The sequence below is a fragment of the Oncorhynchus mykiss genome, chromosome 26 (genome assembly GCF_013265735.2).
Source record: "Oncorhynchus mykiss isolate Arlee chromosome 26, USDA_OmykA_1.1, whole genome shotgun sequence".
Lineage (NCBI taxonomy): Eukaryota > Metazoa > Chordata > Actinopteri > Salmoniformes > Salmonidae > Oncorhynchus > Oncorhynchus mykiss.
In genome coordinates this window covers 28,170,655-28,196,356 of record NC_048590.1, presented here as the reverse complement: position 1 = coordinate 28,196,356, position 25,702 = coordinate 28,170,655, and the positions used below count along the sequence as shown (strand labels likewise).

The 25,702-nt window shown below is 42.3% G+C and overlaps 2 protein-coding genes across 4 annotated transcripts in view; both read left to right on the top strand.

Annotated features, from left to right (window-relative positions):
• Positions 1–19,790, top strand: part of LOC110506539 (myocardial zonula adherens protein) — a 36,512-nt gene extending 16,722 nt beyond the window's left edge. Inside the window, exons 3-14 of one of the 3 annotated variants that reach the window (XM_021586227.2) lie at positions 4,866–4,952; positions 6,353–6,520; positions 6,730–6,822; positions 6,953–7,066; positions 7,628–7,780; positions 16,883–17,008; positions 17,510–17,638; positions 17,765–17,859; positions 17,951–18,056; positions 18,192–18,275; positions 18,606–18,667; positions 18,766–19,790. In XM_021586227.2, coding sequence (XP_021441902.2) covers positions 4,866–4,952; positions 6,353–6,520; positions 6,730–6,822; positions 6,953–7,066; positions 7,628–7,780; positions 16,883–17,008; positions 17,510–17,638; positions 17,765–17,859; positions 17,951–18,056; positions 18,192–18,275; positions 18,606–18,667; positions 18,766–19,180 — 1,632 coding nt within the window. In that variant the 3' untranslated portion in view covers positions 19,181–19,790. Of the gene's footprint in view, positions 1–4,865; positions 4,953–6,352; positions 6,521–6,729; positions 6,823–6,952; positions 7,067–7,627; positions 7,781–16,882; positions 17,009–17,509; positions 17,639–17,764; positions 17,860–17,950; positions 18,057–18,191; positions 18,276–18,560; positions 18,668–18,765 lie in introns of all 3 variants that reach the window. The other 2 variants (XM_021586226.2, XM_021586225.2) reach the window with 2 other exon arrangements.
• Positions 19,791–22,625: 2,835 nt separating this feature from the next.
• Positions 22,626–25,262, top strand: polr2m (RNA polymerase II subunit M). Its single transcript, XM_036964365.1, has 4 exons — positions 22,626–22,978; positions 23,303–23,869; positions 23,998–24,229; positions 24,571–25,262. The coding sequence occupies exons 2-4, from the start codon at positions 23,841–23,843 to the stop codon at positions 24,712–24,714; spliced, it is 405 nt and encodes a 134-aa protein (XP_036820260.1). The 5' UTR covers positions 22,626–22,978; positions 23,303–23,840; the 3' UTR covers positions 24,715–25,262.
• Positions 25,263–25,702: the final 440 nt, after the last annotated feature.

Below are 25,702 nucleotides of genomic sequence, written 5' to 3'. Positions count from 1 at the left end.
GGGAAAAGGACAATGACGAAAGTGGTGATCTACCATGAAATTAAAAAGGGCGTGTCCTGTAACCCGACACCCTGCGGGAGACAGGCTTATCAGTGACTCTGACCTGGATGTGGTGTAATGCATCTGCTCCTTATGAACTGCCTGGAACGGTGGCACAGAGGTGCTAGACTGAAAGTTTACATGCCTGCAACATAAGACCCCCACTGCCACAATGTGCTTGAGTCAAATTATGGTGTTTTTGAAGTTAAGTCAATTCAATCAAATGGGTTACATTAGAAAAACGTTTTACTTCTACATGACATGTACTGTATAGTAAGTTCCACATACATGTCCTAAAGAAAGGAAATAAAGCTCAGGGCACAAAGCAGTATTAGAGGTATATAGCACAGTGGAGTCTGTCATTATGCAAGCAATTTTGATACACAGTTAAGCTTAGGTAACATTGTCAATTAAAGTAGTGAATAGTAAACTCTTAGAAGAAAAGGTGCTATCTAGAACCTAAAATGATTATTCGGCTGTCTCAATAGAATAACCCTTTGAAGAACCCTTTTTGGTTCCAGGTATAATCCCTTTGGTTCCAGGTAGAACCCTTTTGGGTTCTATGTAAAACCCTTTCCACAGAGGGTTTGACATGGAACCCAAGAGTTCTACCTGGAACCAAAAAGGGTTATTCCTATGGGGACAGCCGAAGAACCCTTTTTTCTAAGAGTGCAGAATATTACCCATTGCTTTTGATTTTGAGTTCTTCAGACTAGGCCTCTCTCATCTGGTTTTCCATGAATAAATAACACTGTCAGTTCAGTGAGGGTCACATTCCTTTGGGACATTAAAGCTGTTTTCACAGCCCCTTATCTGACTGGATAGAAGTAGAAAAATCCGTTTCTGTTACAATTCAGCTTCAAAAAATCCAGGACGAAACTGGAACAAAACTGGAATAAATACCCCCTCCGCAAACATGCTGAAACACCTACATTGTAATATTTAAAACGCAATTGAGGCTGACATATGAAGTTCTTTCAGAGGGTGTGTACAGTACCGGCCATAAAACATAATGACGGCCATTCTTCTCTCCCATCTGTTGGAATTCACATTGCCTATTTGGAGCCCCTCGTAATGTCAGCCTGCTCTCTCTCTCTGTGGATTATCTGGTGTGGAAATGTGAAGCAACGTCCAGCTCAGGAGGCCATGAAACAACAGTGGCGTCATTATTCCCCATCTCTTATCTCTGCTGGATGGGCGAAGGACGCCTTCTCTCTCTGGCTGGATGGGCTGCAGAGCAGAGGTCTTGGATGATGTTCCTCTGAGCTAATATTTGTTTAGTAGGGAAGCTTCTCTTTTCTCTTTAAGAAACAAGAGCTTTTTAGTTGTTGTCCAAAATATACAGTACCAGTAAAAGTTTGGACACACCTACTCATTCCAGGGTTTCTTTATTTGTACTATTTTCTACACTGTAGAATAATAGTGAAGACATCAAAACTATGAAATAACACAAAAAAGTGTTAAACAAATCAAAATATATTTATATTGAGATTCTTCAAAGTAGCCACCATTTGCCTTGGTGACAGCTTTGCACGCTCTTAGCATTCTCTCAACCAGCTTCATGAGGTAGTCACCTGCATTTCAATTAACGGTTGGGCCTTCTTAAAAGTTAATTTGTGGAATTTCTTTCCTTCTTAATGCGTTTGAGCCAATAAGTTGTGTTGTGACAAGGTAGGGGTGGTATACAGAAGATAGCCCTATTTGGTAAAAGACCAAGTCCATATTATGGCAAAAACAGGTAAAATAAGCAAAGAGAAACGAAAGTTCATCATTACTTTAAGACATGAAAGTCAGTCAATCCGGAACATTTCAAGAACTTTGAAGGTTTCTTCAAGTGCAGTCGCAAAAACAATCAAGCGCTATGATGAAATTGGCTCTCATGAGGACTGCCAAAGGAAAGGAAGACCCAGAGTTACCTCTGCTGCAGAGGATAAGTTCATTAGAGTTAACTGAACTTCCAGATTGCAGCCCAAATAAATGCTTCACAGAGTTCATGTCACGATTCTTCAAAATCGAACCCAGAAGCAGACCAGGACAAGGAGAGTAGGAAGAAGGTGAGTATTTATCTACAAGTGAATGTGAATGGGTAGATATATCCAGGTGGTGTAGCGGGTAGCGGTGGTGAGTTGATGGGAGTAAATAGGTGGATCCAATGGGGAAGCGGAATCCTCTGACGACCAGGCGGGAATGGGGTAAATGATCCGGGTGAGTAATGTTCATGGCTAATGATCCGGCAGGGAATGGATGTCAGGTCAGAGCTTTTGAAGGGGAGAGGTGATGATCAGGACAGGTGTGCAGATTACTGATGGGATACAGGTGCGGGTGAACATCAATCTCCCAACAAGCTAATTCGCCCGGCAACCAGACAGGGTGCGTTCCAGGACACCGGAAACACACTCCAGGACAGAAACACAGGCAAACACAGACTCAGGAAGCGGGATTCGTGACAGTTCAAGTAGCAGACACATGTCAACATCAACTGTTCAGAGGAGGCTGTGTGAATCAGGCCTTCGTGGTCAAATTGCTGCAAAGAAACCACTACTAAAGGACACCAATAGGAAGAAGTGACTTCCTTGGGCTAAGAAACATGAGCAATGGACATTAGACCAGTGTAAATCTGTTCTTTGGTCTGATGAGTCCAAATTTGAGATTTTTGGTTCCAATCTTCTTTGTGAGACGCAGAGTAGGTGAATGGATGATCTCCGCATGTGTGGTTCCCACCATGAAGCATGGAGGAGGAGGTGTGATGGTGTGGGGGTGCTTTGCTGGTAACACTGTCTGTGATTTATTTAGAGGCACACTTAACCAGCATGGCTACCACAGCATTCTGCAGTGATACACCATCCCATCTGGTTTGCGCTTAGTTGGACTATCATTTGTTTTTCAAGAGGACAATGGCCCAAAACACACCTCCAGGCTGTGTAAGAGAGTGATGGAGTGCTATATCAGATGACCTGGCCTCCACAATTACCCGGCCTCAACCCAATGAGATGGTTTGGGATGAGTTGGGCCGCAGAGTGAAGGAAAAGCAGCCAACAAGTTCTCAGTATATGTGGCAACTCCTTCAAGACTGTTGGAAAACCAATCCTCATGAAGCTGGTTGAGAGAATGCCAAGAGTGTGCAAAGCTGTCATCAAGGCAAAGGGTGGCTACTTTGAAAAATCTCAAATCTCAAATATATGATATTTATTAAAACACTTTTTTGGTTACTACATGATTCCATATGTATTATTTCATAGTTTTGATGTCTTCACTATTATTTTACAACGTAGAAGAAAGTAAAATAAAGAAAAAGCTTTGAATGAATAGGCTTGTCCAAACTTTTGATTGGTACTGTATATCAATTACCATCCCCTGTGTTGTTGAAGTCTGTCATTAAGTGCTTCTTCTTAGGGCTAGGCCCCTTTTTTCTTCATTTCCGTCTGAATGATGTGCCCAAAGTAACCTGCCTGTTGCTCAGGCCCTGAAGCCAGGATATGCATATAATTGGTACCATTGGAAAGAAAACACTTTGAAGTTTGTAGAAATGTTAAAATAATGTAGGAGAATATAACACAAAAGATGGTAGGAGGAAATCCAAAGAAAAACCAACCGGAAATTTTATTTTGAGAGACCATCCTCTTAGAATGGCAAGTAAAAGGTCATATTGAAAATTAGCTTCCTGGATGCAATTCCTATGGCTTCCACAGGGTGTCACCAGTCTATGTTCAAGGTTTCAGGCTTGTAACTTCAAAAGCAAATAATACATATCAGTTTTAGTACAGAGACACAGTCTTGGAAATTCGTGTTTGCGCCCGCCATGAAGACAGAACGCACCTGCTAAAATCGGTTTCCTATTGAACAGACTTCTTACCGTAAGAAATATTATAGTTTGATTACATTTTAGGGTATCTAAGGAGTAAATAGAAACTTGTTTTGACTTGTTGAAACAAAGTTTAGGGGTAGATTTTCGGATTCCTTCTCTGCATGTTGAACGAGTGGACTACTCAAATCAATGGCACCAACTAAACTGACTTTTTAGGATATAAAGAAGGATTTTATTTAACAAAACAACACTACATGCTATAGCTGGGACCCTTTGGATGACAAATCAGAGGAAGATTTTCAAAAAGTAAGTGAATATTTAATCGTTATTTGTGAATGTATGAAACCTGTGCCGGTGGAAATATATTTTGATGTGCCTTCCTCAAACAATCTCATGGCATGTTTTTGCTGTAATAGCTACTGTAAATCGGATAGTGCAGTTAGATTGACAATAATTTAAGCTTTCAACCAATATAAGACACTTACTTATATGTAACTAAATGTTTAATATCCATAATTTTTATGATTTTTTTTTTAATTGCATGCCCTCCAGTAGCGGGACGCCTTTCGTGCCCGTCCCGCTTGCGGGACGCCTATCCCAAACAGGTTCAGAAACTAGGCTCCTCCTAGCTCGTTCCCCATAAAGCATTGCAGTTGTCCAAACCCGTATTTTTAAAACATGTATGGGTTATGACTAAGATGTGGTCTAGAAAATAGTATAATGACTATTCCCAGTGATCAAAACTACAGTAGACTATGTTCAACAAAGATGGTAATCTGTCATCAACAGTTTGATGAGAACAGGTACAGGATCCATGCATTTAAACTGTACCCTTGGCCCATATCATTATCTGAAAGAGGGGAATACGTTATGTACATTGAAGCGCATAATTTGCAAACTAAATATGTGGCTTTAAAAAAACTGGAATTCCAAGCATTCAGTAACAATCAGGTTACAGGGTTGTGGAATATCTCCAGATATTGTGAGCACACAGTTCATTTGTTTCTGTTTGTCTTCTCAGCAAGAGGAGAAGGTTGTCAATGGAACATGGAAGAAGAACAGACTCATCCAGAGAGAGAGGCCAGCTGGCAGTGAGTCACCTGTACAGGTAAACTACCACAACCACAACACAAAAAGCTATCATGGTTTCCCACATAGAGGCTTTTGAAAGGGAAAGTTACAGAATGTTATGGTGAGAATATGGGAAGTAACTTCCTGAATTTGTGGTCAACTCTGCTATTGGCGTGTGAAACACAAATATTCAAGCTATGCACTGTATATAAACAAGAACATTTACAACCTTTTGTACTATACTTGATATAACCTATCCTCAGATAATTCCAAGCATTGATTATGTCGATATGTAGTATTGGGTACAACCCTCTGCCTCTGGTTGAAACAGAGGTCACATGGACCTGTGTGCACAACCTGGTCTATCATACTAATTTGAGTGTCCTGGATTTATTGTCAAAGGAAAACAGATTCACCTTTCATGGTTTATATTGGAATCTGTGGCATAGTAGGACAGGCCATTGTTTTGGCTCCTCTATTGTTGAATAATGTAGGGTGGATAAATGCGGGCTGGCTGCCTGTCTGATCATAACAATGGAAACGTATTGCTTCTTCACACAGTAAGACTTATTTATTATGAAACTTTGATTAGATTCTGTATCTGTCTGTGCCATCAGAGACCCTGGGTTCGTGCTCAGGCTCTGTCGTAACCGGCCGCGACCGGGAGGTCCGTGGGGCGACGCACAATTGACCTAGCGTCGTCCGGGTTAGGGAGGGCTTGGTCGGTAGGGGTGTCCTTGTCTCATCGCGCACCAGCGACTCCTGTGGCGGGCCGGGCGCAGTGCGCGCTAACCAAGGTGGCCAGGTACACGGTGTTTCCTCCGACACATAGGTGAGGCTGGCTTCCGGGTTGGATGCGCGCTGTGTTAAGAAGCAGTGCGGCTTGGTTGGGTTGTGTATCGGAGGACGCATGACTTTCAACCTTCGTCTCTCCCGAGCCCGTACGGGAGTTGTAGCGATGAGACAAGATAGTAGCTACTACAACAATTGGATACCACGAAATTGGGGAGAAAAAGGGCTAAAAAAATCTGTATCTGTGTCACTCAGTGGATTCCTCTCATATTGTATGTTACTGTAAGATAACATAAAGGTGCTAGAGCCACTTCCTGATGCTGCTGAGCTACAAAGGACCTGTGTCAGTGTGCACCTGTGCTCCTTGAGAGCCCTGTTGGAGAGGAACAATAGCAGGGAGACAGCGGGAGCTCATATACTGGGTTGCAGAAACATGACACCCTCACTGCACCCTGTTTCCATCCCTGCTTCCCAAACTCCAGATTCAAGTGCTCAGCAGCAATTCTTGAAATACCTGGGCATGCGCAAGTATGCAAGCGCACAAACACTCACATAGAGGCGAACACACACACACACACACATCTACAGGCTGGTAGAAAGTGTGCCTAGATAGAAACCTGACCGGGTTGATCCTGTCTCCCTCAGCAGCTCAGAGCAGCGACCAATGGGGAGCTAGAGACGTCGCTACAGCGGCAGCACGGGCCCAAGGTGTACGGTGTGTTGCAGAGGACAGGCTCGGACAGACAGCAGGAAGTGATGGCGTGCGAGTGGTCTGTCAATCACCTGAGGGATGAGATGAGGTACATCAAGGAGGTGAGTGGAGATGGAGAAGATAACGATGAAGCTGATCCAAGTTAAGGAATGTAAACAGAGCAGAGGCCTACAGTACAGTACACCTGACAGGCCTGCAGGGTATCCAAGAGCTAACACCAGGATTCTGTAACATGGACAACATTATGGATTTGCTAATCAAGCAATAAGGATGGATTACTTCAATCGTGTGTTATCTCTGTGCTGCACAGGTGAGAGATTCCCTGGAGAAGGTCAGAGAGAGGATGTACGGCCAGGTTGGAGGAATGCAACAGTCGATGCAAAAACTATCACAAGACATCAGGGTAAGACAATACACGAGGCACACATGACTAATAAGACAGCTAACAGCTGGAAATCCTTTCTCTTTCAATTTCTTATAAACACAAAATGGATACAAAATCTGAGAATTGGGTGTGCTATGTGTCTCTCCAGACTGCCAACTCCCAGAGGAAGACTCTGGAGAAAGAGGTGAGGGTTCGGACTGCAGCCATGGACAGCTTCGACCAGATGAACAACTCCCTTATATCTGCCAACATTGACCTCCAGGTACAGAATCAACGACTGTCAAACAGGCCTGTCACTGTCTCGTCACGGCCATCCCACTGGGCACAGATGTCAGTTCAATGTCTAGTTTTGATTTACATTTGTGAATTCAATGTGAAATCAACCAAAAATGTCACCCTGTCATTGGATTTAAGTTAAAAGTTGGCAAAAAAAATATGAAATTACCTTAAATTGATGGCTTTTTGCAAATCCAATCAGTTTTCCACTTTGATTCAACATCATCACATAGAATTTTGGGGTTGAAATGATGTGGAAACAACATTGATTGAACCAGTTTTTGCCCAGTGGGATGTCTCATAACCCCCCCATGGAAAGTCTTAATGCTCTTAAACAGAGATGTGCAGCACTATACTTCCTTCTTCTACTGATCTGTGGAGAGTGAAGGATATCCTATCTGGTTCATTATACATGTTTGTTTTATAAAGTAGCTCTAAACTGTTAATCTTAGTTTCAGTGTATGAGTCAACCTTTCTGCTCATGATTGCTGCATTCAATAATGTCCAGGGTTGGTTTGAGGAATTAAATAACTAGGTTCCTTTGCAGAAATCTCTTCTAGAGAGCTGTCACAATCGTGTGGACTCCCGGGATGAGATGAAGAGTCTGAGAAACTCCTTTCAACAGGCTGAGGAGAGGCTGAAGGAGAGGGAGAGGCAGCTGGAACTTGCCCAGGCTGAGAACCTCACACTCAAACTGAAGGTAGAGTACTACTGTAAACACAGCACACCAGCACCACACAGTGGATGGCACAAGCCTGGTAAGTGTTTGCTTTTTGTTTATGGCGCACAGGATACACCATCCTCACCCTGAACGAGTTCCATGAAGTAGCAACAGTCATCACAATTGTTAAAACAATTCCAATAAATGCAAAAGTTGGACAATGGATGAAGATACTCAAAACTTTCTGATTTTTTTTAATCAATTAGATGGATGGTCTAGTCTAATGGTTAGGATTCAGTGCTCTCATCGCCGCGGCCTTTGTTCGATTCCCAGTCAGGGAACACACTATTTGGCTCCCGAGTGGGTCCCGAGTGGGTCTCCCGCGGTCTAAGGCACTGCATCTCAGTGCAAGAGGCGCCACTACAGTCCCTGGTTTGATTCCAGGTTGTATCACATCTGGCCATGTTTGGGAGTCCCATAGGGCGGCAAACAATTGCCTAGTTAAATAAAAAATTAATAAAAAAAATGGACAAATAATTAATGTACAGGGATCTTGGTGGGAATTGAGTTGTTAAATTTGTCAAATTTGCAGTTATATTTATATATGTATACATTTTGTAATGGTGTCAGGTATTTTCTAAAAAATGTTGTGTTAAAATAAAGAAAATGATATGTGCTTCATTTGTGTAAATACACTGGGTGTATTTGCATATATAAATGTGCTTATAAACTAGGTGGTTTGAGCCCTGAATGGTGATTGGCTGACAGCCGTGGTATATCAGACCATATACCACGGGTATGACAAAACCTTTATTTTTACTGCTCTAATTACATTGGTAACCAGTTTATAATAGCAATAAGGCACCTTGGGGGTTTGTGGTATTTGGCCAACTAACCACGGCTAAGGACTGTATCCAGGCACCCCGAGTTCCTTAGTGCGTTAGAACAGCTAACCTTGGTATATTGGCCATAGATCAAACCCCCTCGTGCCTGTTAGCGTAATTTAAAAATGTCACATTGAGATTAAAAATCTCTTTTACAAGAGAGTAAACATATACGTTACAATAAAAACAGAACAATAAAACATACACATACTGTCACGTTCTGACCTTAGTTCCTTTGTTTTGTCTTTTGTTTTAGTATGGTCAGGGCGTGAGTTCGGTGGGTTGTCTATGTTAGTTTTTCTATGATTTTCTATTTCTGTGTTTGGCCTGGTATGGTTCTCAATCAGAGGCAGCTGTCAATCGTTGTCCCTGATTGAGAACCATATTTAGGTAGCCTGTTTTCGATTGTGTTTTGTGGGTGGTTATTTTCTGTTTAGTGTGTTTTGTCACCTTACTGTTTCGGTTTTGTTTCTTTCTCTTTGTTATTTTGTTTAGTGTTCTGAGTTTAAATAAATATCATCATGAACACATACCACGCTGCGCTTTGGTCCTCTCCTTCATCCAACAGCCGTTACAGAACCACCCACCACCAAAGGACCAAGCAGCGTGGTAACGGGCAGCAGCAGCAGCAGCGGCCGAAATCGCAAGACTCCTGGACATGGGAGGAGATTTTGGATGGCAAGGGAACCTGGGCACAGGCTGGGGAATATCGCTGCCCCAAGGCTGAGCTGGAGGCAGCGAAAGCCGAGAGGCGGTGGTATGAGGAGTCAGCACCGGCAGCGCGGCTGGAAGCCCAAGGGGCAGTCCCAAAAATGTATTGGGGGGCGGCACACGGGGAGTGTGGCTAAGTCAGGTAGGAGACCTGAGCCAACTCCCCGTGCTTACCGTGGAAAGAGAGGGACTGGGCAGGCACCGTGTTATGCCGTGAGGCGCACAGTGTCCCCGGTGCGCAGGCATAGCCCGGTGCGGTACATAGCAGTGCCTCGTATCGTGCCTCGTATCGGCCAGGTGCTCAGTGCATCTGGTCTCCGGTGTGTCTCCTCGGGCCGGGGTACATGGCACCAGCCTTGCGCATGGTGTCCCCTGTTTGCCAGCACAACCCAGTGCAGGCTATTCCACCTCACCACACTGGCCTGGCTACAGGGAGCATTCAACCAGGTAAGGTTGGGCAGGCTCGGTGCTCGAGACCTCCTGTGCGCCTTCACGGTCCGGTCTATCCGGTGCCACCTCCACGCACCAGCCCTCCGTTGGCAGCCCCCCGCACCAGGCTGTCTCTCCGTCTCCTTCCTACAGGTCCTCCCGCCTGTCCAGCGCTGCCAGAGCATTCCTCCTGCCAAGCGCTACCAGAGTCTCCCGTCTGTCCTGAGCCGCCAGAATCTCCCGTCTGTCCTGAGCCGCCAGAGTCTCCCGTCTGTCCTGAGCCGCCAGAGTCTCCCGTCTGTCCTGAGCCGCCAGAGTCTCCCGTCTGTCCTGAGCCGCCAGAGTCTCCCGTCTGTCCTGAGCCGCCAGAGTCTCCCGTCTGTCCTGAGCCGCCAGAGTCTCCCGTCTGTCCTGAGCCGCCAGAGTCTCCCGTCTGTCCTGAGCCGCCAGAGCCGCCAGTCTGTCCTGAGCCGCCAGTCTGTCCTGAGCCGCCAGAGCCGCCAGTCTGTCCTGAGCCGCCAGAGCCGCCAGTCTGTCCTGAGCCGCCAGAGCCGCCAGTCTGTCCTGAGCCGCCAGTCTGTCCTGAGCCGCCAGAGCCGCCAGACTGTCCTGAGCCGCCAGAGCCGCCAGTCTGTCCTGAGCCGCCAGAGTCTCCCGTCTGTCCTGAGCCGCCAGAGCCGCCAGTCTGTCCTGAGCCGCCAGTCTGTCCTGAGCCACCAGAGCCGCCAGTCTGTCCTGAGCCGCCAGTCTGTCCTGAGCCGCCAGACTGTCCTGAGCCGCCAGAGTCTCCCGTCTGTCCTGAGCCGCCAGAGTCTCCCGTCTGTCCTGAGCCGCCAGAGCCTCCCGTCTGTCCTGAGCCGCCAGTTTGTTCTGACCTTAGTTATTTTGTTTTGTCTTTTGTTTTAGTATGGTCAGGGCGTGAGTTGGGTGGGTTGTCTATGTTAGTTTTTCTATGATTTTCTATTTCTGTGTTTGGCCTGGTATGGTTCTCAATCAGAGGCAGCTGTCAATCGTTGTCCCTGATTGAGAACCATATTTAGGTAGCCTGTTTTCGATTGTGTTTTGTGGGTGGTTATTTTCTGTCTAGTGTGTTTTGTCACCTTACAGAACTGTTTCGGTTTTGTTTCTTTCTCTTTGTTATTTTGTTTAGTGTTCTGAGTTTAAATAAAAATCATCATGAACACATACCACGCTGCGCTTTGGTCCTCACCTCATTCCAACGACGATCGTTACACATACACTACCGTTCAAAAGTTTGGGGTCACTTAGAAATGTCCTTGTTTTTAAAGAAAAGCGTTTTTTTTGTCCATAAAAATAACATTAAATTGGTCAGAAATACAATGTAGACATTGTTAATGTTGTAAATGACTATTGTAGTTGGAAACGGCTGTTTTTTTATGGAATATCTACATAGGCGTACAGAGGACCATTATCAGCAACCATCACTCCTGTGTTCCAATGGCACGTTGTGTTAGCTAATCCAAGTTATCATTTTAAAAGGCTAATTGATCATTAGAAAACCCTTTTGCAATTATGTTAGCACAGCTGAAAACTCTTGTCCTGATTAAAGAAGCAATTCAACTGTCCTTCTTTAGACTAGTTGAGTATCTGGAGCATCTGTTAATATGGCCTGAGTTCTGTCGCTAAGATAACTCTGAAACCATAAACAGGCTGTATATCCCAGGCCAATTCTTGATAACTTCTTCTGCAAAACAGAATGATCGATCAATAAACAAGGAGGCACAGCTCTTTTTAGCATCCAAGGCATTGACAATATCATTAACAACTAGCGTGGCTGCTGTGGTAGTACTATGCCCAGGCCTAAACCCTGATTGGTTTACATTAAGAATACAATTATCAGATAAAGAGGAACAAAGTTGTACATTAATCAAGGATTCAAGAATCTTAGCTAAACAAGGTAGTCTTGAAATGGGGCGATAGTTGTCAAGATCATTTGTATCCCCACCGTAATGGAGTGGCCGCACATATGCGGATTTCCATGCTTCTGGAATACTTCCTGATAGCAATGTTAAATAAAAAATGTGGGCTACTGAGCCAGCAATGAAGGGATCTGCACACATAAGCAGACCAGGCTCCAAATGACCAGCCCCTGTGGATTTATTTTTGTCTAATGTTAGCATAGCATCCAGGACTTCTTTATCAGTGAATCTTTGAAAAGAAAACTCCTGACCAGCATTTTCAATATCATTCAATAGATTTTCACCATCAACATCCAAACTACTCTTTTCAAGAGCTGGCTTTGAAATACATTTAAATATCTAGCCTGCAGAAATAAAATGGTGGGGGGCCTCCCGGGTGGCGCAGTGCCATCAGAGTCCCTGGGTTTGGGTTTTGAATTTTGGATGAATGAGGTGCCCAATGTAAACTGCCTGTTACTCAGGCCCAGAAGCTAGGATATGCATATGCATGGTAGTATTGGATAGAAAACACTCTAAAGTTTCCAAAACTGTTAAATAATGTCTGTGAGTATAACAGAGCTGATATGGCAGGCAAAAACCTGAGTAAAATCCATCCAGGAAGTGAGATATTTTTGATGTGGGTACTTTTCTATTGAATTCCTATACAGTATCTAAATGGTTAGGACCCAGATTGCAGTTCCTATGGCTTCCACTAGATGTCAACAGTCTTTAGACATTGTTTCAGGCTTGTATTCTGAAAAATTAGGAAGAATGAGACCATTTTGTAAGTGGCATGCAGAATGAAGCAGAGCGCCGTTCGTTGTTTTTCCTTTCCATTGAATACGCTATTGTCCAGTTGAAATATTATTGATTATTTAGACAATAGACAACTTGAGGATTAATTATAAACATTGTTTTACATATTTCGACAAACTTTGCCGGTACTATTAGGATGTATTCGTCTGCATGTTATGACCGCCTTTGAGCCAGTGGATTACTGAACAAAACGCACCAACAAAACTGAGTTTTTGGGACATAAAGAGGGACTTTATCGAACAAAACAAACATTTATTGTGTAACAGGGACTCTTGTGACTGCAACCATATCAAGATCATCAAAGGTAAGTGATTAATTTTATCGCTATATTTGACTTTCGTGACTCCTCTACTTGGCTTGAAAATGTTTGTATGCTTTTGTAAGCGGGGTGCTGTCCTCAGATAATCGCATGGTATGCTTTCACCGTAAAGCCTTTTTGAAATCTGACACAGCGGCTGGATTAACAAGAAGTTGATCTTTAAGCCGATGTATAACACTTGTATTTTTATGAACGTTTAATTTGACTATTTCTGTATTTTGAATTTGGCACTCTGCAACTTCACCAGATGTTGGCCAGGTGGGAGCGTCCCACCTGCCCATAAATTTTACACAAAGATTTCTCAATCCCCCTGAAAGACTGGCAGTCTGTGCCTGAGTCTGTGAATCTAGCTTTGGCCCAGGCAGCATCTATGTTGTGTATGACTTCAGATAGCTCTGGACTGAACCAAGGGCAAGACCTAGTTTTAATTATCAGTTTTTAAAGGGATCATATTTATCTACAATACAATTGAAAACACTTGAGAAGTGGCATTGTTGAATACTCGTTTCTGATTGGCTTGAACGGCATTCTAGATCATGTATTATTTTCCTATAAAGCATGGTATATCAGCTTGGTAAAATTCAATGGCTATAGTTCATTCTTACATGTTCTATGTTTGAGCTAGTTGTGATGGTTTGGTTAGCTAAACCAAAGATTTGAATAACTTATCTCATTGTTATATCTGTGGCTAAACGAACAACTCTGTTTTGTTTGATTACCAAGGCAACTACTGTAGCTATCTAGTAAACGTGCTAGCTATAGTGGATGTTGAACACATTTCTAGCGGCAATAGCCATGGTATAAAAAGGATAATCAATTTGGGTCTCTATGCATTCTCTGGACAATAATGCAACTCTGGAATGTCCTAGAGTGGTGGAACACACCTTCCATTTCTTTGATTATTTTCCATATAACACATCGCCCCTGGTTGATTATTCTCTTGCATAAATTGGTGGAACGGGGCAATTATGCAACAGAACGTGACAACAACAGTCCGGCAGGTAGGCCTAGACAGAGCTAATTGTGTGTCAATAGCCTCGGATTAAAAATCAACTATTTGCGATATCAGACAGACATATCACCATAATCCAAGTGTTCATTTTCAAAAGTTGCTTTCATTTCAGCGCATCTAACTGTATTAAATTCTCAATTTTAAAGTTATCGTTCTTCTCTTTCTTTTGGTGTAAAGTCCAGAGGACGTGAGTTCCTCTGGAGGAACACCCTCCCCCCCCCGTTCAGCTCAAACGGTGGCGCATGGAACGCAAAAATATTCTTAAAAATATTTAACCTCCACACATTAACAAGTCCAATAGCTCAAATGAAAGATAAACACCTTGTTCATCTACCCAGCATGTCAGATTTTTAAAATGTTTTACGGCGAAAACACACCACACATTTATATTAGACCACCACCGAAACAAAGACAAGCGGCAGCCATTTTGTCCCAGAAAATATAAAATTATAAAAGCAGGATTAAAAAATAAATCGCTCACTAACCTTTTGAAAATCTTCATCAGATGACAGTGATAGGACATGTTACACAGTACATTTTTTTTTTTTCAATAATATGCCATATATATCCATAAATGTCCATTTACAGTGTACTCATGTTCAGAAATTACTCAAAAATGCCCGCAGGAAACCTAGGTAGCTCGGCAAGATAACGTAAATAGACATCATAAACTTTGGCTAAATATACATGTTCTACATATAGTTAGAAAGATACACTGCTTCTTTATGCAACCGCTGTGTTAGATTTATTTTTAACGTTACAGAAATCGCACACTATTTCATATGCTGAGGCAGCGCTCAGTTCCAAGCTACATTTCCACGTAATGTTGGAGTCAACAGAAACACAGATTTAAGCATAAATATTCCCTTACCTTCGATGGTCTTCGTTCAGAATGTTCTGGAAGGGTTCATACTTACCCAATACATCGTTTGGTTTCAAGTCTTGCGTCTTTGTATTAGCTACTGCTAATAACATCAGCTGAAATGCACCCAAAACGTCCTCCGGTCCGGATAAGTTGCGCATCAAAACTTCAAAATTACACATTATATGTCGACTAAACAGGTCAAACTAAGTGCAGAAGCAAGCTTTATGATGTTTTAGACGTGCAAAACAAACTTCAATTCAACCGGGCATCGTTTGCTCTTCCCAGGAGTGCTGGAACAAAGGAATGGCTGTGACCAATTCGCGCCCTAACGCACAGGTTTTTTTTATCGCGACACTTACTCCAATCACTCCTATATGGCCAATTCTCGCGCGATTTGAACGATTGAACGCTCCAAAGAAAGAGGACATCTAGTGGAAGAGATGGAAAGTGTCCCCAGATCCATAAGTGGTCGGGAAGGGTGGGGGCATGACGTCAAAGTTGCTCCAACTTTCATGGCCACAAAAACTAGTTTGGAAGAATGCATGCCCTGTGAGTTCTGCTATACTTACAGACATAATTCCAACGGTTTTAGAAGCTTTAGAGTGTTTTCTATCCAATAATAATTATTATATGCATATATTAGAAATTTTTTATATATTTTTTTTCAGTTTACTAGGGGTACCCAATTTCTCCAAAGGGGGCGTAAATCTGCCATGCCCTCAAAAGGTTAAAGCCATGACAAAGTTGCATGGCCGTCTGCATTGGCCATGCAGAATTTTGGGTGATAAGGCATCTGCAGCAGTCAGTGCATTCACACTTCTTGCGCAGAGCTGTTGTGAAGGAAGTTGTCAAGGAAGTGAGTTTGTGTTTATACAGGACCTTCCGCCCTCACCTACCGTCAACCAATCATGTCAATGCGGAGCGATAGAGCCCATTCTGTGTTTGCAAACATTGCTGGACGAGGACGATGTGTGCGAATTGATGGCAGAACAAGAGGGAGCCAACAAAAAAAAGCCTATATTTACATGTTGCTAATGAGTGCATTTCACACTACTTTTGGATTATAATTGGATTGTAAGGCTCGTATGAATGTACTGCTTAATGTAATGTTTGTATCATCATCGCAAATCAACTGCATTATACTTAAAACACTTTTTGGCTATATATTTGGCTAGCTTTTGCTACACCATATATCATTCCAGCTAACATCTGCTGCATCCAAAACAGTTATTTTGCAAAGATCAAAACCAAATATAATCTTAGCGTCTGTTCAAGTAAGAATCAAAACATAATTGTAAAGCGTATGAAAACTATCAAAAGTTATATTGTTTAGAATTAATAAACGCCTAAATCTAGGCTATGTTGAATGCTGATGGCTTTCTTACTGCCGCCAAGAGTCGCGTGACGTCCGTGTACTAGATTTTATTTAACTAGGCAAGTCAGTTAAAGTTAAGTACAAATGGCATATTGTAATCATGTTTGAATTACTGGCCGGGGTCCCCATTGATTTAATTAGTCAGTCTCACTCAAGTATCATATTAAAACCTGCAAATATTTCTCTCCACTTTATGGAAAAATTTGTAGAATTGCATGAAATTAGTTCTAAAATTACAAAATCTCTCCGCCCTACGACAAAATGTGAAGAATTGCAGTAAACTTGCTTTAAAACTGCAAAATTTGCTGTACGCTCCATTGCAAAATGTGTAGAATTGCATGAAATTAACTCTAAAACATAAACATTTTCTCTCCACTGTCAAGAGGGGCTGCTAAAATGTTTTTCTTGCAATATGATTGATATCTCTCTCTGGCTTACTCTGTTCAATTCATTTCCCTCTCTACTTCAGTCTCAAAATGCTCTGCTTGATTTCACGCACTTCACCCTCTGGTTATTTCATTCAACGTTCGATGTGACTCCCCCGATCCTTTGACTGATTGCCTTCTCTGACCTAGTTTGTCTGCTCTGACCGCTGAACACTCAACTTCAATTCTATGTGATGATGAATAACAGGTTATTGACAGACAGTTCAAGCTCAAAGAACCAGTCCTCCAGATTTGAACTATTAACATTCATGCCTGACTCACTAGAAAAATACAGAATCAATAGACATTTCTACATTATCTTTAGCAAGTCTTTGAATCGTCACATTGTTGTATGAAATTGACCGATGTGTGCTTGTGTTGTCCAGGTGGAATCGTCTCAGGAGGCCAACAGCCATGCAGTGCAGGAGGTGACAGCGAGGCTACAGAGACAGTATGAGGAGAGACTTCAGGAGGAGCAGAGGAAACACAGAGAGGAGATAGAGAAGCTACAGGTACTGCTGAGTCTCCTTCTGATATCACTTCACCCAAGCCCCTGCCTGAAGAGAAAGGGTGGTGATTGATTAATCATGTGGAAAGTAAGGATGGTGATGTTTTCACCATCTTACATGTTCATGAAAAGTGTATATGTAGACCACAGGAGGCTGCTGAGGGGAGAACAGCTCATAATAATGTCCGGAATGGAGCAAATGGAAGGGAAACCATGTGTTTGATACCATTCCATTGATTCTGCTCCCACCATTACCATGTTCTCTCCAATGAAAGTGCCACCAACCTCCTGTGATGTAAACAGTATAAAAGGTTCCAGTTTCACTCTGCTCATACAAGTGGTATGAGTCTCCCTCTAGTGGTACAAGTAACTCACTATGGTACTGTTAAATGTAGAGTAGTCTGACTTCCAAGTGTTGATATGATAATGAGCCCAGATTAAATTGTATGTTCTCTGCCTTAAAGCTTTTAATAGATTTTGTTTACCATCAATATATTTCAACTAGGCCCAAATTGATGAGTATATTAGGCGATTAGAGGAGGAAGAGAAGAATGCTAAGATTGCAGAGGCCAAGATTGCTGAAAGGGACCAGAGGATCAGTGAGGTGGAGCGCCTGCTGGACTGTATGGGACAGGTAAGACCCAGAATAACGCATGCAATAATGCATGCAACATTATCTTTATATCTATAGTATTTACTGTAGATGTAATATGTCAAATCCTTTGGGCAAGAATACTATAATAATATGTATTTTTTGTAGGAAAGGGGCCATCTTCAGAATAAACTGCAGGAATGTGAACAGCGTCAACGCTCAATGGAGGTGACATACAAAACAGATGCAACTGTAGCAAAGAGGTACAAATGCCAAAACAAAAATGGCATTTTACATGTTCCATCCCATTGAAATGATATACTGAAGTGATAACACTATAATTCATTATTACAGATCTCAAAAGTTGGAAGAGGAGGCAGGGGAGCTCCGTGAGAGAATCAAACACCTGAATGACATGGTGTTCTGTCAGCAGAGGAAGGTCAAAGGCATGATAGAGGAGGTGAATGACTAAGAAAAGTCTGTCTCTCACACACTCTTTCTGTCTCACTGTCAATGGAAACATGAGTACACTGACATATAAATGTTATACTGATATGCAACGTTTGTTTCTTTTTTTCATCTTGAAAATGTAAAGGTTGAATCATTACGAGCTAAATTGGCACAGAAGGACATGTTCATCTCAGAGCTTCTGGACAGAATTGCTATTGTGGAGTGTGAGGTGAGACTGGACTGCCACCACACTATGTACTGTCCACTTCCCGAACCATTATGAATGTATGGTGTGGTTTTCAAAACTTTAACTTTATGGGTGCATTCATGTCCAGCGTTCTCCTACGTTTCAGATTGTCAATCTGTTTGTTGTGCTTTGACATTACTCTACCTCTAAATTCAGTGTTGCACCTTTTGTGACATCATCTGTCTCTGTCTGGTCCACTTGGATTACATCACATCCACCTCATTTGCATGGATCTGACTTTGTTCCTTCCTCTTTTCTTCTTCCTAGAATAATGAGTTAGAAGACAAGCTGAAGTATTTTATGTCTGTACAGAGTATGCAAAGGGAAGTTGTGCAAACCAGAGAGATAGGAGTGGCCTGTCATCTGCTCCCAAGGTATGAACCACCGTTTCTACTATACATGTGGCTTCATTTCCTCTAGTTGGGTTTCTCTTTTAAATTTCTCATTCTGTTTTCTCATTTTACTTCCACAGACCTGAAATACAGGCGTATGAGGTTGAAACTAACCAACCCAGACAAACCCCAATCCGTCCCTCTTCTACAGAATACCTAGGACAGTCTAGGACATTCAGATCAGGTCCACCGCCACCCAGCAGACTGGAGTCTAGTTTACTGAGGTACTCTCCTCCTGAGTACAGCAGGTATCTGTCAACCAACTCAAGATCCTTTGGAACACTAACCAGTCCAACGCTGTCTTCGTCTGGCCCGCTAAGCCCTGATCAGTCCAGTACAGAAGAGTCTGCCTCAGTTCAAATCACAGATACAGCCTCAAGTCCAGAGGCGGACATTTCAGCCCCATCCTGTTCTCTCGCAAGATCAAGCCCATCCAAAATCAACACACCTTTCATGAAACTTATAGAAATAACAGCAAAGATTAACATTGAGTAATCACATGAAGAAATATTTTTTATGAAGGCTATTCAGTATACTGTATAAGGGACAATGTTGCATATTGTGTAAATAATCTATTGTTCTGTAAATAATACTTGAAAGTATCCTTTTGAAGAATTATGTTTGGTTTTGTTTACAGTGAATGTTCTTGTATGGTTTATGGAATTCTGAATTCACTATCATGTATGAAGGTTTATATTTATACTGTATCTTTTTCTGACATTTTTTAGTTTGCACTGTATAAATGAGAGGCAATATTAGTCAAATTATGTACAAAATATGTAAAAATATATATACTTTGTGCCTTTATTAACACTTCATTGATACTCCACAACGGTGATGATAATCGGTTGTTTTTTTATCTATTGGATAATATTTAACTATATCTGACAAACTGAAGAACTGTATTTCTACTGATTGCCATCCCTGAGCCACTGGTATAAGTCATTTGTCTACACTGCCAGGACTGTGTATATGAGAAGTTATGATAATCATGATGTGCCTTTCTTGAATGATACTCATTCAGTGCATACTAATGAAATCAGTGTATGTTTTGAAAATGTGCCATTTTACCATTGTGGTGTTTTTATAATCATTCATGAAAATGTTCACTGTCCAGTGGCTGATTGTTCATTTTGTGAAGCTTTCGGGTAGGTTATATGTAGCATACAATGGTTTATATATACACTAGATGACTATAGGGGGCACTGTGTTGAAGCCAACATGACTCAATCTTGCCACTCTGCCACCGTTTAAAATAATCGTTTTGGAACCTATAGAAATGCACTTATTAATGTCTACATTAGTTTTTGCCATAATTATTCTATTAGCGACAATGTAATGCATACTTTTAAATTATTTTATGTGGGCTAAACATAAAAGGTTAATATATATAAAACATTTTACTTAAAGTATATATAGTTTTAGATTACTAATATTTTTAGATTACCCACTACAACTAAATTCTTAAATTCTTAAATAAGTAATTTTGTCCTTGAGATATTTAATTTAAATATTGTAGAATTCCAAGCATTCCTAAGTAGCAGATGTATACCACCCTTCATCCCACTGCTGGCTTGCTTCTGAAATTTAGCAGGATTGATCCTGCTTGGTCTCAAGATGAAACACCAGATGCTGCTGGAAGTGGTGTTGTAGGGCCAGTAGGTGGCACCCTTTCTAAATATCACAATGATTGGGGACATTTCCCTGTGTAGGGTGCAATCTTTTGGCTGGGATGTTAAATGGGTGTCCTGACTCTCCATGGCACTTATTGTAAGAGTAGGGGTGTTACCCCTGGTGTCCTGGCTAAATTCCCAATCTGTCCCTAATACCATCACAGTCACCTAATCATCCCGTTTACAATTGGCTCATTCATCCCCCTGTAACTATTCCCCAGGTTGTTGCTGTGAATGTGTTCTCAGTCAATTTACCTGGTAAAATAAGGGTAAAATAAAAAATAAATGGAGGAATGCTCCTATTGGGGAGTGCCAAGCATCAGCAATCCAAGTTTTATAAAGTCATTGGTCGCATCAGTGTAATCTTTACTTCTCAACGCTGGGTGGCGCCATCTGATCAATTATCTGCGTTTCATCTCTATTTACATGCCATATGATATGAAGCAGCTTTGAAAGTATTTTACTGCAAGGTAAGCAAATACATGAATGTAGGTAAATAACATGTAGTTTATGCTATACTACTAGCTCCAAGAAAATATTCAAACACTCAAACGAAGGCTTGTGTGGAGCAGTAATTTACTATAGATTCCTAAAATGTAACAAACTTCTATGGTATGATCATTGGACACTGTGTTAACTAACCTCCAGACTGTCACGCCCTGGTCTTAGTATTTTGTGTTTTCTTTATTATTTTGGTCAGGCCAGGGTGTGACATGGGTTTATTATGTGGTGTGTTTTGTCTTGGTGTTTTTGTAGGTATTGGGATTGTGGTATAGTGGGGTTGTCTAGAAAAGTCTATGGTTGCCTGAAGTGGTTCTCAATCAGAGGCAGGTGTTTATGGTTGTCTCTGATTGGGAACCATATTTAGGCAGCCAAATTCTTTGAGTGTTTCGTGGGTGATTGTTCCTGTCTCTGTTTGTTTGCACCAGATAGGCTGTTTAGGGTTTTTTTAATTTTTATTATTTATACAATTTTTTTAAAATAGTTTATTCCACATTTATTGTGTTTGTATACTGTTCGTGTTTTCATCTTTATTAAATATGTATACAAATAACCACGCTGCATTTTGGTCCGATCCCTGCTACACCTCCTCTTCAGAGGAAGAGGAGAAAGAAAACCGTAACACAGACGAGCTTCAATGCCATACAACTCTCCTTCCGTGGCCTCCAACTCCGCTTAAATGCAAGTAAAACCAAATGCATGCTCTTCAACCGATCGCTGCCCACATCTGCCCGCCCGCCCAGCATCACTACTCTGGACGGCTCTGACTTAGAATATGTGGACAACTACAAATACCTAGGTGTCTGGTTAGATTGTAAACTCTCCTTCCATACTCACATCAAGCATCTCCAATCCAAAATTAAATCTAGAATCGGCTTCCTATTTCGCAACAAAGCATCCTTCACTCATGCTGCCAAACATACCCTCGTAAAACTGACAATCCTACCGATCCTCGACTTTGGCGTTGTCATTTACAAAACAGCCGCCAACACTACTCAGCAAATTGGATGCAGTCTATCACATTGCCAGCCGGAGACTCTTACCTTCCACACTAGCTTTAAGCACCAGCTGTCTGAGCAGCTCACAGATCAATGCACCTGTACATAGCCCATCTGTAAATAGCCCATCCAACTACCTCATCCCCATACTATATTTATTTATCTTGCTCCTTTGCACCCCTGTATCTCTACTTGCACATTCATCTTTTGCACATCAATCACTCTAGTGTCTAATTGGTATATTGTAATTACTTTGCCACCATGACCTCTTTATTGCCCTACCTCCCTTTTCTTACCTCATTTGCACACACTATACAGATTTTCTTCAACTGTATTATTGACTATGTTTTGTTTATTCCATGTGTAACTCTGTGTTGTGTCAAACTGCTTTGCTTTATTCTTGGCCAGGTCGCAGTTGTAAATGAGAACTTGTTCTCAACTTGCCTACCTGGCTAAATAAATAATTGTCGGTATTTGTCTGTCTTGCTGAATTTTGATGTCTTTTCCCGACAATGTCAAGTTAGGAAGTGTAATATGATTAGATAGGTTTAAAAATTGGAATGGGGTGGTGTGTTTCTATTTTTATAGAGGGCAAATAGTTGACAGGGCAATTTTAATTTTTCCCAATTTTGAATTACCGTATCAATAATTTGTCGGTAGGCGGTGAATGGCTTCACACACCAGTACAGTAGGTGGCGGTGTATGCACCTAAAGTTGGCGGATCGCCAACCAAATCCTAAACCAAATCCTAAAGCAAAAGAAGAAGAATATTGAAGGTAACGTACTTCCGGTTACAATGAAAGCGCGCCGGCTACGTAGCAACCAAAATACAAATTCAATCTAACAGACAGCTGAAGGTGAAAGTATATTTAATTGAACAACATAATCCCGTTAAGTGTAACGCTAATGGACTAACAAAGTAATGTTTTTATAGGGTAATTTTAGTTATTCGGTAAACTTATTTGGGCGGGTTTTAGACTAGTAGCTACTAGCTAGCTAACAATGTCTCGTCATCGTGGGCAGCTCCATCAGAACGCCAGGGGCAAGTGGGGGTTCTCAAAACCAAGAGCAAAGAAGAACTTGGTGAATTACTGTCACGCCAAGAAACTATTATCTAACAAGTATGTAACTTCATATCATTCATCTGACAGAAGCTTACTCAAATGATTAATTAGCTGCTACAACAACATTACATTCTTCTAGAAACTTCCAGCTGTTGGCTAGACAGTGGTGCCAGTTTTGGCGCATGTGTGTATATGCTATCCGCCTCAATGTAGGCTAGCTGATGTTACTTCAACTAGGGAAATGCGTTTTACCCTGAACCTGACATTCCTTTGTTTTTACTATCACTGCAAACTACATTTTCTTAAAGTTGAGCTGAAAGCAGTGGTTAGTTATTCGTTATTTCTTGTTGACAGACTGATTTGATATGTTGTTATCAACAGGGGGTTCATACAGACCCTTCCAGACAAAGGGAAGAAGATCTCAGACTTTGCAGAGAGATTATGCCTTGCTCTTGCCCACAATGAAGAAGAGGAGATGAAGCAAGATATGCTGTCATCTGTCAGGACAGAGCTGCAGTCTAAATACCAGCAGACTTTGACGTGGTAGCCAGAATAAACCAGAAACTTCCCAACATAGGAGACAAGCTGGGGACACAGCTCCTGGAAATGTCCAAGAATTGGACGTCTCACTTCTTGTCACCTAATGTTCAGGAGAGCAAAATAGTTGACACGTTGCAAGAAGACAGTGTGTCCAAATGGTGGTGATGCAGGGGCCTCTCTAGACTCTGACAGGACAAAAGACAGCGACCTAGCGGAGGCCTTGCAGAGGGTCACTCTGTCTGACCACTCAACTGGCTCGAGTGGATCCCCTAAAGACACATTCAACAGACCTGCTACTAGAAACCTCTTCCTTGGAAGGCAGCCACAGAAGAAACTACACTACATAGAAGTCCTGGCGAGGACTGAGAAGGACCCGGCTATGAGGAGACAGCAGTATAAGCCTAATCTGTATGTCCACTTTGTATGAAAGTATTTAAGAATACTGTATAGTTCAGTGATGCTGCCTTTAGTTATGGCAATGCACTTGTATTCTCACCTACTAACTCTTATATTAACTCTTCCTGTAATGTTTGCAGGTTTGCCCACAACACAGATGGCTCCTCGTCAGGGTCTCTGTCACCCAGCCAATCCCCTGGAGGCTTATTACCATCACCAGTGCTCTCCGTTGAGGCCAGGAGGGAGCAAGACAGGAAGCACATTGACGACGTCACTGCGGCCAGGCTGCCACTGCTCCACTACAGCCCTGCCCAGCTGCTGACACTGGAGCAGTCAGCTGACCTGCTACTCGAGCAGACCAGGAAACACCAGGTGAGTGGCCCCTGGGTCTGTCTGACACAACAGAGGAACATTAAGGTCTGTCCAACAACACCAAAATGCTCACTGCTCAAGGTAACAGTTACTCCTAATCAGATGTACGATCAGATTACATGAGGGAATTAAATGTGTTATAAGTGTTGAGGCAACGTCTACCTACCTATTCCATTATCACCACAAAAACACTGCTCATCTAATGATGAACACTCCCTATGCTACTTCCATTCATGGTATAGTATAGCAGCCTAATACTTACTGCTAAGCACTTGCTAATTTTTTCAGGTTAATTACCCTATCAATGTCAGCATCTCTCCTGTATTGTGTGTTTCCCTCAGGATTTGCAGGCCAAGCTGGCAGCCCAGAAGCTGTCTGAGGGACTGAGGTTCAGCACTGGGAGCTATGTTGTGGAAGGGGGCCCGCTGGGCGCCTACAGGGAGGTTCATGACGACGTAGCCCAGCTTTCCTCAGAGGAAGACTAATCCGGGGGGGGCCGCAGCAAGGAAACTCAGGTGACCCCTGACCTCTGAGACAACAGTCTCTGTGCCCTGCATCAGGGCCTATGGAAGGAAGGGGATTGGCAATTCAAAGACGAGAGGCCTGCCTGAGGAGATGGAAAGGGTCATGGGCATCGGGTGGTTTTGAAGGCACAGTGGGTGTCCCTGTCTTGTCTATCCAGGGAGGTGAATTGCGTGGGTCTTGGTTCACCATCAGTAATTCACTGAGTTGTCAGCATCCTGTCCAGTTTATCAGAGCTGCCACAGAACCTTAGGCCTCCCGTTGGGTGATGTGTTAGCCTCTTGCAGGGAGCATTAGGTATGCTATCTCACCATGTTGTCAGAGAGTAAAAGATCAGTTGTGTGATGAGGCTGCTACAGTATTGTCTGGTATTGTTGACTCCCATGGTGGTTGCATTTCCAAAAGACAAAAGTATTGACCGTATGCATGTGAGAAATATAAATAAAATATTTTTTGTATGATCTTTTTCTAAAGTGTTTCTGATTGAAAATAAAAATCTGTTCTTACCATATTTTGGTTGATCATATTCTTGAAATGGGAACAAATCATCATAGCCCTAAGTTCTGTGAGCTCTGAAAATAAAGGTGGTAGTGGTTAATTGCGGTCTAAGACGGAGCAGCGTGCTGACATTTTCCAGCAGAATGTTTTCTTAACCCTGCCACAGTTTGATGAGAGCTATGACTCCGCTGTCATTTAAACCCTGTGATGTTATCAGTGGAGAAATCTGTGACACGCTTTAGAAGATTAATATATGGTCTAGTGAAATATTGCAGCTTGATGGAATCTGGCCCAATGGCTGAAATACATCTGGCTTGCATTTGGCTCATCTTACTTCCCGGAGTGGCAGGGTATGATGGGATGGCAGCAGACTGACATACCATTTTTCAGATTTTTTCTTACTAATGCTGATAAGGAGTGCCAGCAACATTAAAAACTCTTCCCAAACATCCA

Excerpts from the sequence above, each read along its gene's own strand:
- polr2m (XM_036964365.1), top strand. The coding sequence starts at position 23,841 with ATGAGGAGACAGCAGTATAAGCCTAATCT. Across the intron at positions 23,870-23,997 it reads CAGCAGTATAAGCCTAATCT|GTTTGCCCACAACACAGATG; the intron begins GTATGTCCACTT and ends TAATGTTTGCAG. Across the intron at positions 24,230-24,570 it reads AGCAGACCAGGAAACACCAG|GATTTGCAGGCCAAGCTGGC; the intron begins GTGAGTGGCCCC and ends TGTTTCCCTCAG.